Genomic DNA, 15,021 nt, shown 5'->3' on the forward strand with positions numbered 1-15,021 from the left:
CCTGACATGTGGCTGAAACCTTCTGAAGATCTATGGCTGCCATCAACGCCCCACAGGTTGGAATAAAATGAAGAGCCTGAAATTACTTCTTCTTCCCGTCTGAATTTACATTCTCACCCTGGAATTAGGACATTGCTCCTCTCTCATATTAAATAAATTAATTTCCATCCCTACAAGAGCGGATATTAATTACCAGATGATGATTTACTGCAAATAACTGGTAAAATATCAGTAATCAGTTTACTAGTACTTGCAATAGTCTGCTGGCAATCTCTTCAGCAGCACTTTCTTCACTCAAGCAGTCTTTGTGTCTTTCACATCTTACTGTTAATCATGGGTCCTGCTTTGAAGGATGTGTTTGGTCACACATGTGCTTTGCCAACCAGAAGGGAATTAATTGGAGTTAATCGGTCGTGCATGAACCTGGCAGCTCTATTTTAGTCTCTGACAATCTCTGATTTGCTTTGTTATTCTGTTCTATAAGAAAGAATGGAGGCAGAAGTCCCTGATTTTGGTGTTCGGTTGATTAACGCACCAAACAGGTCTCATCAATACACTGGAAAGGAATAACCTAATCAGCCCTTTAATATGACTTCACCCTAGGGCGTTGGCAGATGCTGAGCCCTGTGGTGTCGGCTCCGTACCTACAACCCTGACATGTGGCTGAAGATCTATGGCTGCCATCAACGCCCGACAGGTTGGAAGCAACTGAAAAGCCTGAAATTACTTGTCCTTCCCGTCTGAATTTACATTCTCACCCTGGAATTAGGACATTGCTCCCCTCTCATTATATACATTATTCCCATCCGTATGACAGCGGATATTAATTGCCAGATAATGATTAAGAGCAAATAACTAGTAAATCAGGATTCTCTGAGCCTAGTAATAATGATAATAATAGATAAATAATAATAATAACAATGAAAATAATAGTAATAACATTAATAATAATGGTAATAACAATAATAATGCTAATAATAATAAAAACGATAATAATAATGCTAATAATAATGGTGATAATGATAATTCTAATATTAACAATAATAATAATAATAATAATGCTAACAATAATAGATAAATAATAATAACAATGATAATAATAACTATAATAACAATAATAATGGTGATAATGCTAATATTATTGATAATGATAATATTAATGATAATAATGATAATAATAAAAATGATAATAATAATAATGTTAATATTCATAACAATAATAATAATAATAACAGCGATAATAGTAATAACGATAATAATAGTGGTGATAATGCTAATGCTAATATTAATGATAATAATAATAACAATAATAATGATAATAATAATAATGGTAATAATAATAACAACAACAATAGTGGTAATAATAATAATAATAACAATGAAAATAATGGTAATAACATTAATAATAATGGTAATAATGATAATAATACTAATAATAATAATAACAACGATAATAATAATGGTGATAATGATAATTCTAATATTAATAATAATAATGATAATAACAACAATAATGGTAACAATAATAATAATGATAATAACTATAATAACAATAATAATGGTGATAATGCTAATAATAATAATAATGATAATAATAGCAATAATAATAATGGTGATAATGCTAATATTATTGATAATGATAATATTAATGATAATAATAAAAATGATAATAATGCTAATAATAATAATGGTAATAATAATAACAACAATAGTGGTAATGATAATAATAATGATAATAACGATAATAATAATGGTGATAATGATAATAATAATAATGATAATATTTCTGATAATAATATTGATAATAATTATGATGACAATAATAATGTCAGTGATGATAATATTAATAATGATAATAATAATAATAATGATATTAATAATAGTTGTTTTGTCTTTGTTTCATGAGTTTTGCAGTTTTCAGTGATTGTCATTAAACAGCTAACATTATTTCTCATGGCGTCCAAAATGCACCTCTCAATAATTTCTGGGCGCACCACGTGCCGATATCTGTATGACCCCAAGTCTATGGGACATCAGGGATCACAATCTGCCCATTGGGAAGCAGAAGTGATTGTGAATCGGTGTCACCGGATTTGGAGCGAATGAGAGTGACATCCGGAGCCGCGGAGAAGATCAGCAAAAGCACCGCTCCGAAAAACAGCAGAAAAATCATTAAAAAAACTCTTGAAAGACTCTTCTTATTCATTTGAGTTTCATATGTTCATTTTTTAACATTGTTTTTTCTGCATCAGGTTTTTAAAAAAGGCCGAGTGGAAAAAAAAGTGCATGTCACAACTTGGAAGAAACAATCTCCAAAACTTCCCAAAAAAGTCCCCAAAGAAGCGATTTCCACTAGATAGATGAACAGCTCGTATAAACCGTGTGCACTCATAGCCTGAGGATAGATCATTAATATTCCATGAAATCCTCATTACCCTATGATGGGGTGTGGACTCGTCAGGGCGCGCTGTGATTAATGTCCGTAGCGTGCGCAGAGTCATTTCCCTAATTGCGCTGTGCCGGTATATAGGAGCAGTGGCCGCTCTGCGGGGCGACTCCTGGTGCCGGCAGCGATACAGAACGCCCGCTTTCCAGACCGCAGTCAGTTACTTGTGGTGAGTCCGTATTTTCCATGATTTTTCGTTAGTCCATTCAGGGCAGTGTAGATCTTCTCTGGTTACTGTTTTCCCTCGTTCCCTTTGGATGTTTTCTGACCTGTGTACAGACTATATTATGACCTCTTTGTGAACATTTTTTTCTGTAATTTTTAGCATTTTTTTTCTTTTACAATTTCCCAATTATCATAAATCTGAAACCGTTTTTGCCACGAAAAAAATGTGTGAAGGCAATAAGTGAGGACCGGATGTGGATGTGCAGGGTAGATGAGATGTGTCCCGGGTTAATACGAGACGCGCTGCGATTTGCACCAGTCTTGTGATCTTGTGGTTCATCCTGGGCAGCAGTGATTTCTTCCAAAAAGATTAAGTTTGTTTGAAATAGAATTCCCAAATTTCATCTTGTGAGCAATGAAACAAGTCCGGTTATATGTTTAGCCTCTTGGCACCATCCGGTGTACGTTCCTAGCACCGGCTCTGGGTTTTATGGGCAGATATCTTGAGATTCATGCTCAGGATCTGCCCCAGGAACTGCCTGTAATGCACTGCTTGTGTCCTGCTGCAATGTCCCATTTTCTTGCAGATCCAGAGCTGTCATGTCTAAAATAACTGATCTCCTCAAGCCTGCTGACATCCAAAAGGCCACGAGAACTTTTGAAAGTAAGAAAAATTCTTGTCCATGTTTGAAGCAATAAATACCCAAAATGTATGAAAGTTTTTTTTAAAAAAGTACACAGTCTAAAACTTTTCAGGCTGACACAAGGTTTGCCTTTTAACAAGTAAAATCCTGAAAAAAAAAAAATTAAATTCCTAATGTATCCATCAATAATACCCTAAGAGGTTATAGTTCTCAAATTATGGCCAATTTTTAAGGGTTTTCACTGTATGAGTATATCAGAAAAGTGACAGGGTGCCTGAAATCCCATCCATCAAAAGTCAAATCGTGCGCATTCCCCTTTTGAGCCCCAAAAAAGTAGTCTGCGACCACATAAAATAATCATAAAGGTCATATCTGGCGGTAAGGAGTTACGCGCACCTGGAACCCAAAAAGGTGGCACGCAAAAAAGGAAAAAATATCAAAATTTAGCAAAAATTATCCACACGATAAAATCATACATAACAATTAGGACATAATTAAACAGAGGGAAAAACAAGACAAGGAAATGTCCCTGATTGTGAAGGCAGAAGGATCACAAGTAGAAACATAAGAAGTAACCTGAACAAAATTCATCAAAGGCAACAAACAGAAAACAACATGAATACGCTAATTAAAAATAAATCAATGAATCAATTTTGGAAAATGATAACCTTATAATAGAGAGGAGGAGACCATATTGAAGGGAAGAAGATTATAAGAAGCTGTTTTAATGATTACATAACACCAGCATACACAGAGGCGCAGTACTTAGCGGTTACACTCCGATCAAGGCACAAACTACGAGCGGTCACTCCCTTCCAGGAATAATCACTTGCACAGTCGTTGCCGCACTTGTCCCAGGTCTAATCCCATTGTGTTCGGGATTGTCTTGTCTTATTGGGGTAATGTTTTATATAATTCTTGAATATTTTATTCATAATGGAACCGATCTACAACATCATCTTCAAAAATATTTTACAGCTACACGATTTAACTTCGCCACATACACCAAGTTACTTGGTCTAACAGAGCTGAGCCTAAATGTAATGCTGGAGGTTTTTGATCTCCTGGATAAGAACAATGACGGATATGTGGACGAGACAGAAGCCCGGTGAGTTCATCTTCACATCTCCGCTGGAGGCAATATAACTGTACTTATCCAATTGCAGAAATTAGCAGTATCTGATATTAGGATAGTCTCAGGCTGGGAGATATAAGCGTCCATTAATGTGCTGGAAGGCGGGAAATGGGCGAGTAAGGATCCGAGCGACTGACATGGGACAAATGGTGACGATTAGACGAATGGGTCAGAGAATCTACAAAACAGCAGGTTCTGTGGGGTACGGCGGGTCTTGTGGGGTGACCCTGGTATACGGCAGGTCTTGTGGGGTGTTCTCGGTATATGGCAGGTCTTGTGGGGTGTTCCCGGTATACGGCAGGTCTTGTGTGATGTTCCCCGTATATGGCAGGTCTTGTGGTGTGTTCCCGGTATATGGCTGGTCTTGTGGGATGTTCCCGGTATATGGCAGGTTTTGTGGTGTGTTCCCGGTATATGGCTGGTCTTGTGTGGTGTTCCCGGTATGCGGCAGGTCTTGTGGGGTGTTCCCGGTATACGGCAGGTCTTGTGGGGTGTCCCCGGTATACGGCAGGTCTTGCGGGGTGTTCCCGGTATATGGCAGGTCTTTTGGGGTGTCCCCGGTATACGGCGGGTCTTGTGGAGTGTTCTCGGTATACGGCAGGTCTTGCGGGGTGTTCCCAGTATACAACAGGTTTTGTAGGGTGTTTCCTGTATACGGCAGTACTTATCGGGTGTTCTCAGTATATGGTTGGTCTTGTGGGGTGTTCCCGGTATACGGCAGGTCTTGTGGGGTGTTCCCGGTATACAGCAGGTCTTGTAGGGTGTTCCCGGTATACGGCAGGTCTTGCAGGGTGTTCTCTGTATACGGCAGGTCTTGTGGGGTGTTCCCGGTATATGGCAGCTCTTGTGGGGTGTTCTCAGTATATGGCAGCACTTATCGAGTGTTCTCGGTATATGGCTGATCTTGTGGGGTGTTCCCAGTATACGGCAGCTCTTGTGGGGTGTTCTCATTATATGGCAGCACTTATCGGGTGTTTTTGGTATATGGCAGGTCTTGTGGGGTGTTCCCAGTATGCGGCATGTCTTGTGGGGTGTTCCCGGTATACGGCGGGTCTTGTGGGGTTTTCCCGGTATACGTCAGATCTTGTGGGGTGTTCTCAGTATATGGCTGGTCTTGTGGGGTGTTCCTGGCATACGGCGGGTCTTGTGGGGTGTTCCCGGTATACGGCAGGTCTTGTGGGGTGTCCCCGGTATACGGCAGGTCTTGTGGGGTGTTCCCTGTATACAGCGGGTCTTATGGGATATTCCCGTTATACGGCGGGTCTTGTGAGGTGTTCCCGGTATACGGCAGGTCTTGTGGGGTATTCCCGGTATACGGCAGGTCTTGTGGGATATTCCTGGTATACAGCGGGTCTTGTGGGGTGTCCCTGGTACACTTTGGGTCTTGTGGGGTGTTCCCGGTGTATGGCAGGTCTTGTGGGGTGTTCCCAGTATACGGCGGGTCTTATGTGGTGTTCCCGGTATACGGCGGGTCTTGTGGGGTGTTACCGGTATACGGCAGGTCTTGTGTGGTGTTCCCGGTATACGGCAGGTCTTGTGGGGTGTTCCCTGTATACAGCGGGTCTTATGGGATATTCCCGTTATACGGCGGGTCTTGTGAGGTGTTCCCAGTATACGGCAGGTCTTGTGGGGTGTTCCCAGTATACGACAGGTTTTGTAGGGTGTTTCCTGTATACGGCAGTACTTATCGGGTGTTCTCAGTATATGGTTGGTCTTGTGGGGTGTTCCCGGTATATGGCAGGTCTTGTAGGGTGTTCCCGGTATACAGCAGGTCTTGTGGGGTGTTCCCGGTATACGGCAGGTCTTGCAGGGTGTTCTCTGTATACGGCAGGTCTTGTGGGGTGTTCCTAGTGTGCGGCATGTCTTGTGGGGTGTTCCCGGTATACGGCAGGTCTTGTGGGATGTTCCCGGTATGCGGCAGGTCTTGTGGGGTGCTCACAGTATATGGCAGGTCTTGTGAGGTGTTCCCGGTATACGGCAGGTCTTGTGGGATGTTCCCGGTATACGGCAGGTCTTGCAGGGTGTCCTCTGTATACGGCAGGTCTTGTGGGGTGTTCCCAGTGTGCGGCATGTCTTGTGGGGTGTTCCCGGTATACGGCAGGTCTTGTGGGATGTTCCCGGTATACGGCAGGTCTTGCAGGGTGTTCTCTGTATATGGCGGGTCTTGTGGGGTGTTCCCGGTATACGGCAGGTCTTGCAGGGTGTTCTCTGTATACGGCAGGTCTTGTGGGATGTTCCCGGTATACGGCAGGTCTTGCAGGGTGTTCCCGGTATACGGCAGGTCTTGTGGGATGTTCCCGGTATACGGCAGGTCTTGCAGGGTGTTCTCTGTATACGGCGGGTCTTGTGGGGTGTTCCCGGTATACGGCAGGTCTTGCAGGGTGTTCTCTGTATACGGCAGGTCTTGTGGGGTGTTCCCAGTGTGCGGCATGTCTTGTGGGGTGTTCCCGGTATACGGCAGGTCTTGTGGCATGTTCCCGGTATACGGCAGGTCTTGCAGGGTGTTCTCTGTATGCGGCGGGTCTTGTGGGGTGTTCCCGGTATACGGCAGGTCTTGCAGGGTGTTCTCTGTATACGGCAGGTCTTGTGGGTTGTTCCCAGTGTGCGGCATGTCTTGTGGGGTGTTCCCGGTATATGGCAGGTCTTGTGGGGTTTTCCCGGTATACGGCAGGTCTTGCGGGGTGTTCCCGGTATACGGCAGGTCTTGTGGGGTGTACCCAGTATACGGCAGCTCTTGTGGGGGTCTTCTGGGTATACAGTCAATCTTGTGGGGCATTCACGGTATATGGAGGGTCCTGTGGGATGTTCTTATAATATCTCAGGTCTTCTGGGTCATTCCCGGTATACAGCGGGACTTATGGGGTGTTGTCGGTATATGGCGGGTCATGTGGGGTTTAGCAGGTCTTGTAGGCCGTTCCTTGTATACAGTGGGATTTGTGTGGTGTTCCCTGTATATTGTGGGTTTTTCTTTTAACAGGTTCCTTATTAGACTGATTTAAGCTATTTGTAGGATGTGTCTGCTGGGTGGTGCACTGCCAAAAATTATTGCTACTTTTATACCCAAATAAAATAATTATAATATTCCAATTACACTGTATATTAATGTGGAATCTAAATAAAGATTATTTTTAATAAGATTATGAACCAAGCTCATAACATAAATACAGCATCAAAACTAGTATAGAACATGAGTATAACACCAGAACCAGGTATACAACATGAATACAGCACCAGGACCAAGTATACAACATGAATACACAACCAAGTATACAATATGAATACAGCACCAGAACCAAGTATACAACATGAATACAGAACCAAGTATACAACAGGAATACAGCACCAGAACCAAGCATACAACATGAATACATAACCAAGTATACAACAGGAATACAGCACCAGAACCAAGTATGCAACATGAATACAGCACTAGAACCAAGTATACAACATGAATACAACATCAGAACCAAGTATTCAACATGAATACAGCACCAGAACCAAGTATTCAACATGAATACAGCACCAGAACCAAGTATACAACATGAATACAGCACTAGAACCAAGTATACAATGTGAATACAGCACCAGAACAAAGTATACAACATGAATACAGCACCAGAACCAAGTATACAACATGAATACAGCACCAGAACCAAGTATACAGCATGAATACACAACCAAGTATACAACAGGAATACAGCACCAGAACCAAGTATCCAACATGCATACAACACCAGAACCAAGTATACAACATGAATACAGCACCAGAACCAAGTATACAACATGAATACAGCACCAGAACCAGGTATACAACATGAATACAGCACCAGAACCAAGTATACAACATGAATATAGCACCAGAACCAAGTATACAACATGAATACAGCACCAGAACCAAGTATACAACATGAATACACAACCAAGTATACAACATGAATACAGCACTAAAACCAAGTATACAACATGAATATAGCACCAGAACCAAGTATACAACATGAATAGAGCACCAGAACCAAGTATACAACATGAATACACAACCAAGTATTCAACATGAATACAGCACCAGAACCAAGTATACAACATGAATACAGCACTAGAACCAAGTATACAATGTGAATACAGCACCAGAACAAAGTATACAACATGAATACAGCACCAGAACCAAGTATACAACATGAATACAGCACCAGAACCAAGTATACAGCATAAATACACAACCAAGTATACAACAGGAATACAGCACCAGAACCAAGTATCCAACATGCATACAACACCAGAACCAAGTATACAACATGAATACAGAACCAGAACCAAGTATACAACATGAATACAGCACCAGAACCAGGTATACAACATGAATACAGCACCAGAACCAAGTATACAACATGAATATAGCACCAGAACCAAGTATACAACATGAATACAGCACCAGAACCAAGTATACAACATGAATACACAACCAAGTATGCAACATGAATACAGCACTAAAACCAAGTATACAACATGAATATAGCACCAGAACCAAGTATACAACATGAATACAGCACCAGAACCAAGTATACAACATGAATACACAACCAAGTATTCAACATGAATACAGCACTAAAACCAAGTATACAACATGAATACAGCACCAGAACCAAGTATACAACATGAATACAGCACCAGAACCAAGTATACAACATGAATACACAACCAAGTATACAACAGGAATACAGCACCAGAACCAAGTATACAACATGAATACAGCACCAAAACCAAGTATACAACATGAATACAGAACCAAGTATACAACAGGAATACAGCACCAGAACCAAGTATACAACATGAATACATAACCAAGTATACAACAGGAATACAGCACCAGAACCAAGTATGCAACATGAATACAGCACTAGAACCAAGTATACAACATGAATACAACACCAGAACCAAGTATTCAACATGAATACAACACCAGAACCAAGTATTCAACATGAATACAGCACCAGAACCAAGTATACAACATGAATACAGCACTAGAACCAAGTATACAATGTGAATACAGCACCAGAACAAAGTATACAACATGAATACAGCACCAGAACCAAGTATACAACATGAATACAGCACCAGAACCAAGTATACAGCATGAATACACAACCAAGTATACAACAGGAATACAGCACCAGAACCAAGTATCCAACATGCATACAACACCAGAACCAAGTATACAATATGAATACAGCACCAGAACCAAGTATACAACATGAATACAGCACCAGAACCAGGTATACAACATGAATACAGCACCAGAACCAAGTATACAACATGAATATAGCACCAGAACCAAGTATACAACATGAATACAGCACCAGAACCAAGTATACAACATGAATACAGCACCAGAACCAAGTATACAACATGAATACAGCACCAGAACCAAGTATACAACATGAATATAGCACCAGAACCAAGTATACAACATGAATACAGCACCAGAACCAAGTATACAACATGAATACAGCACCAGAACCAGGTATACAACATGAATACAGCACCAGAACCAAGTATACAACATGAATATAGCACCAGAACCAGGTATACAACAGGAATACAGCACCAGAACCAAGTATCCAACATGCATACAACACCAGAACCAAGTATACAACATGAATACAGCACCAGAACCAAGTATACAACATGAATACAGCACCAGAACCAGGTATACAACATGAATACAGCACCAGAACCAAGTATACAACATGAATATAGCACCAGAACCAAGTATACAACATGAATACAGCACCAGAACCAAGTATACAACATGAATACACAACCAAGTATACAACATGAATACAGCACTAAAACCAAGTATACAACATGAATATAGCACCAGAACCAAGTATACAACATGAATACAGCACCAGAACCAAGTATACAACATGAATACACAACCAAGTATACAACAGGAATACAGCACCAGAACCAAGTATACAACATGAATACAGCACCAAAACCAAGTATACAACATGAATATAACGGTGAACATTGGACATAATTTCAAAAAACATCACAGTAAAAGATAATGCCTTACCAACACCAGGTCAGATTACCAATGCACTGCAGGATGCAGCAAGCCTCCATGATAAAGGCGGGGGCAGCACATGTGCAAAATACGGATGCAGACAGCACCAGAACCAAGTATCCAACATGCATACAACACCAGAACCAAGTATACAACATGAATACAGCACCAGAACCAAGTATACAACAGGAATACAGCACCAGAACCAAGTATCCAACATGCATACAACACCAGAACCAAGTATACAACATGAATACAGAACCAGAACCAAGTATACAACATGAATACAGCACCAGAACCAGGTATACAACATGAATACAGCACCAGAACCAAGTATACAACATGAATATAGCACCAGAACCAAGTATACAACATGAATACAGCACCAGAACCAAGTATACAACATGAATACACAACCAAGTATGCAACATGAATACAGCACTAAAACCAAGTATACAACATGAATATAGCACCAGAACCAAGTATACAACATGAATACAGCACCAGAACCAAGTATACAACATGAATACACAACCAAGTATTCAACATGAATACAGCACTAAAACCAAGTATACAACATGAATACAGCACCAGAACCAAGTATACAACATGAATACAGCACCAGAACCAAGTATACAACATGAATACACAACCAAGTATACAACAGGAATACAGCACCAGAACCAAGTATACAACATGAATACAGCACCAAAACCAAGTATACAACATGAATACAGAACCAAGTATACAACAGGAATACAGCACCAGAACCAAGTATACAACATGAATACATAACCAAGTATACAACAGGAATACAGCACCAGAACCAAGTATGCAACATGAATACAGCACTAGAACCAAGTATACAACATGAATACAACACCAGAACCAAGTATTCAACATGAATACAACACCAGAACCAAGTATTCAACATGAATACAGCACCAGAACCAAGTATACAACATGAATACAGCACTAGAACCAAGTATACAATGTGAATACAGCACCAGAACAAAGTATACAACATGAATACAGCACCAGAACCAAGTATACAACATGAATACAGCACCAGAACCAAGTATACAGCATGAATACACAACCAAGTATACAACAGGAATACAGCACCAGAACCAAGTATCCAACATGCATACAACACCAGAACCAAGTATACAATATGAATACAGCACCAGAACCAAGTATACAACATGAATACAGCACCAGAACCAGGTATACAACATGAATACAGCACCAGAACCAAGTATACAACATGAATATAGCACCAGAACCAAGTATACAACATGAATACAGCACCAGAACCAAGTATACAACATGAATACAGCACCAGAACCAAGTATACAACATGAATACAGCACCAGAACCAAGTATACAACATGAATATAGCACCAGAACCAAGTATACAACATGAATACAGCACCAGAACCAAGTATACAACATGAATACAGCACCAGAACCAGGTATACAACATGAATACAGCACCAGAACCAAGTATACAACATGAATATAGCACCAGAACCAGGTATACAACAGGAATACAGCACCAGAACCAAGTATCCAACATGCATACAACACCAGAACCAAGTATACAACATGAATACAGCACCAGAACCAAGTATACAACATGAATACAGCACCAGAACCAGGTATACAACATGAATACAGCACCAGAACCAAGTATACAACATGAATATAGCACCAGAACCAAGTATACAACATGAATACAGCACCAGAACCAAGTATACAACATGAATACACAACCAAGTATACAACATGAATACAGCACTAAAACCAAGTATACAACATGAATATAGCACCAGAACCAAGTATACAACATGAATACAGCACCAGAACCAAGTATACAACATGAATACACAACCAAGTATACAACAGGAATACAGCACCAGAACCAAGTATACAACATGAATACAGCACCAAAACCAAGTATACAACATGAATATAACGGTGAACATTGGACATAATTTCAAAAAACATCACAGTAAAAGATAATGCCTTACCAACACCAGGTCAGATTACCAATGCACTGCAGGATGCAGCAAGCCTCCATGATAAAGGCGGGGGCAGCACATGTGCAAAATACGGATGCAGACAGCCACTCACTAACTTACAAATTCATGGAGGGGGTGGCTGTGTAGTATTATACATGCACACCGATGGAGTCTGCATAGGGCGCCAGTCACACAGATACTGTAGGTTTGGTGCACAGTGTCTGGCTTGCAGCCTATTGATGACGCCCATTATATTAGATCAAGTGGGTTGCCCAACACTATAAACGTGCACCCCACAGGACAGACGCCCCAATTCACCCAGCCAACACTAAAGAGGCCTGGCCGTATCCTGCAAAAAAATGTGCAAAAAAGGTGAAAAATAGTGTCCAATAGAGTCCATAGAATCTATGGTTCTCGGTCTATCTTTTCTACACAACCTTTTAAATTGCTAATTGTTATATTAATAAAATTTACTGTTAGAACTATATATATACTCCGTATTCTCCTGTTCTTAAATGTCTATTTGGAGTAGTTTTTCTATTGGGATTAATTACACCTATTATGGTGTCCCTTTTAACAAATAACATGCCACTGGATTTTTCTTTACTCATAACATATAGTAGCAGAATAAAGCTCATAGCATGAATACAGCACCACAACCCAGTGAATAACACAAATTCAGCATCAGATCCAAACATAAGATATGTATTCAGCACCAGAACACAGCCTATAAAATAAATTCAGCACCAGAGTCAGGGTCAGTACATAAATACAGCACCACTACCAAGCAAAGTGTATAAATGTAGCACCAGAACCAAGCTCAATGCATAAGTACTGCACCAGATCCATCAACAGTACATGAATACATCACCAGAACTAAGCTCCACACATGAATATAGCAACAGGACCAAGCTAAGTGCATAAATACAGCACCAAAACCAAACAGTACATAAATGCACCAGAATCAATTTAGTAACAAAAATATAGCACCAGAACAGCGTTCATATTCACAGTACATGCCATAAATGACTAATAGATGGTGGTCTCACTTGTGGGACTCACTCATCTTCAGAGCTCAGGTTCTCCATCCATCAGCCGTTATTATTTTAGCTCTTGCGTCATCTAGGATATTCCCAGTAATAGCCAATCAAGCAAGCTCTTTTCATCTTTTCTCTTTGACTGATATGAAGACTTCTCCGGGCCACAAGTCCTGATTTTTCTGTGCACCCTAAATATAAATATGCGTCAGATAAAGTGGCATCCTGACACCCCAGTAACGAATACTGACCTCCTGATGTTCCTCCATTGTCATCTAGTTGTAGTGTGGCATCAGAGAGGAAAGGGGATCAGGTCAGGGCACATCGGGGTGGGGTACAGACCTGTCAGACATATTCCCATATATGTGCCCGCTATAGTGATAATAAAACATCAGGATCTACATGTAATCATTTCTCCTTTCTCCAGCCTTATATTGCTAGGCTTCTCCCCCGAGGGCAGAGTTCTTTCCGACGAGGAAACTCGAGACTTTCTTTCTGCCGGGGGCAAAAATGGCAAAATCAGCCGGGATGGTAAGTGTGTGTGTGTGGCAGGAATCGCAGTCTAAGTCTGCAAAACTAAGGTTTGATTACAAATTTTCATGTTCCCGTTGAAGCCAATGGGAAAAATCTGCAACAAATCCTGAGTTTTCCATCAACTGAGAGATGAATCAGCGTCTGGTGGAGACTGTGAATTTCCACCTCTTCGCTGTCACATTTCGGTATTTTCTGGCTCAGGTCTACATGGAGGGCAGCCCCCCGCACAGCCGCCATTGTTTTAGCACCACGTGTGGATTTGCTTTTTGCTCTTTTCTTCCTATTAACACCGTCTTGTCTCCGTTTGTAGATTTTATCGCCATGGTGAAGAGATCCTAAATAAAAGGAGCTCCGCCGTTATTCTGGCCTTTTATCTCCGACCCTGGACAACAATTTCTATATTTCTCCCATTTTATCCGCCACCTCTGATATCTGCTGGATTTTATCCTCCACCTCTGATATCTGCTGGATATTATCTTCCACCTCTAATATCTGCTGGATTTTATCCTCCACCTCTGATATCTGCTGGATTTTATCCTCCACCTCTGATATCTGCTGGATATTATCTTCCACCTCTAATATCTGCTGGATTTTATCCTCCACCTCTGATATCTGCTGGATTTTATCCTCCACCTCTGATATCTGCTGGATTTTATCCTCCACCTCTGCTGTATTTTCATGCTTAAACACAATGTAATAAAGAGCAAATACATCTCAGTCCAGAACCTTTTTATTATCATGTTTATCTGTTTTGCAGCCATTTTTGAAAACTGGTGAACTTTTCTGCCTCTATTGACTCTTCGGTTGGATTCTCACCTTTGTGTGTTGAGGTCCAAGTACAGACCACAATGGAGCCGCTGCGGGTGTCCTGAGGCTGTTGAATTTGGTCTAGAGACCTGCGGCCGGTCCGTACATAATTATTATTATTATTATTTATTATTATAGCGCCATTTATTCCATGGCGCTTTA

At 40.8% G+C, this 15,021-nt stretch overlaps 1 protein-coding gene across 1 annotated transcript; it reads left to right on the top strand.

The window, feature by feature from the left end:
- The first annotated feature begins 2,465 nt into the window (after positions 1–2,465).
- On the top strand, positions 2,466–14,744 carry LOC141164335 (parvalbumin, muscle-like). The gene is made up of 5 exons (XM_073649467.1): positions 2,466–2,615; positions 3,199–3,275; positions 4,234–4,363; positions 13,946–14,049; positions 14,363–14,744. The coding sequence occupies exons 2-5, from the start codon at positions 3,212–3,214 to the stop codon at positions 14,389–14,391; spliced, it is 327 nt and encodes a 108-aa protein (XP_073505568.1). The 5' UTR covers positions 2,466–2,615; positions 3,199–3,211; the 3' UTR covers positions 14,392–14,744.
- The last annotated feature ends 277 nt before the right edge of the window (positions 14,745–15,021 follow it).

Source organism: Phyllobates terribilis, unplaced genomic scaffold (assembly GCF_046119375.1).
Source record: "Phyllobates terribilis strain yellow unplaced genomic scaffold, ASM4611937v1 Scaffold_10__3_contigs__length_209671492, whole genome shotgun sequence".
Taxonomy (NCBI): Eukaryota; Metazoa; Chordata; class Amphibia; order Anura; family Dendrobatidae; genus Phyllobates; species Phyllobates terribilis.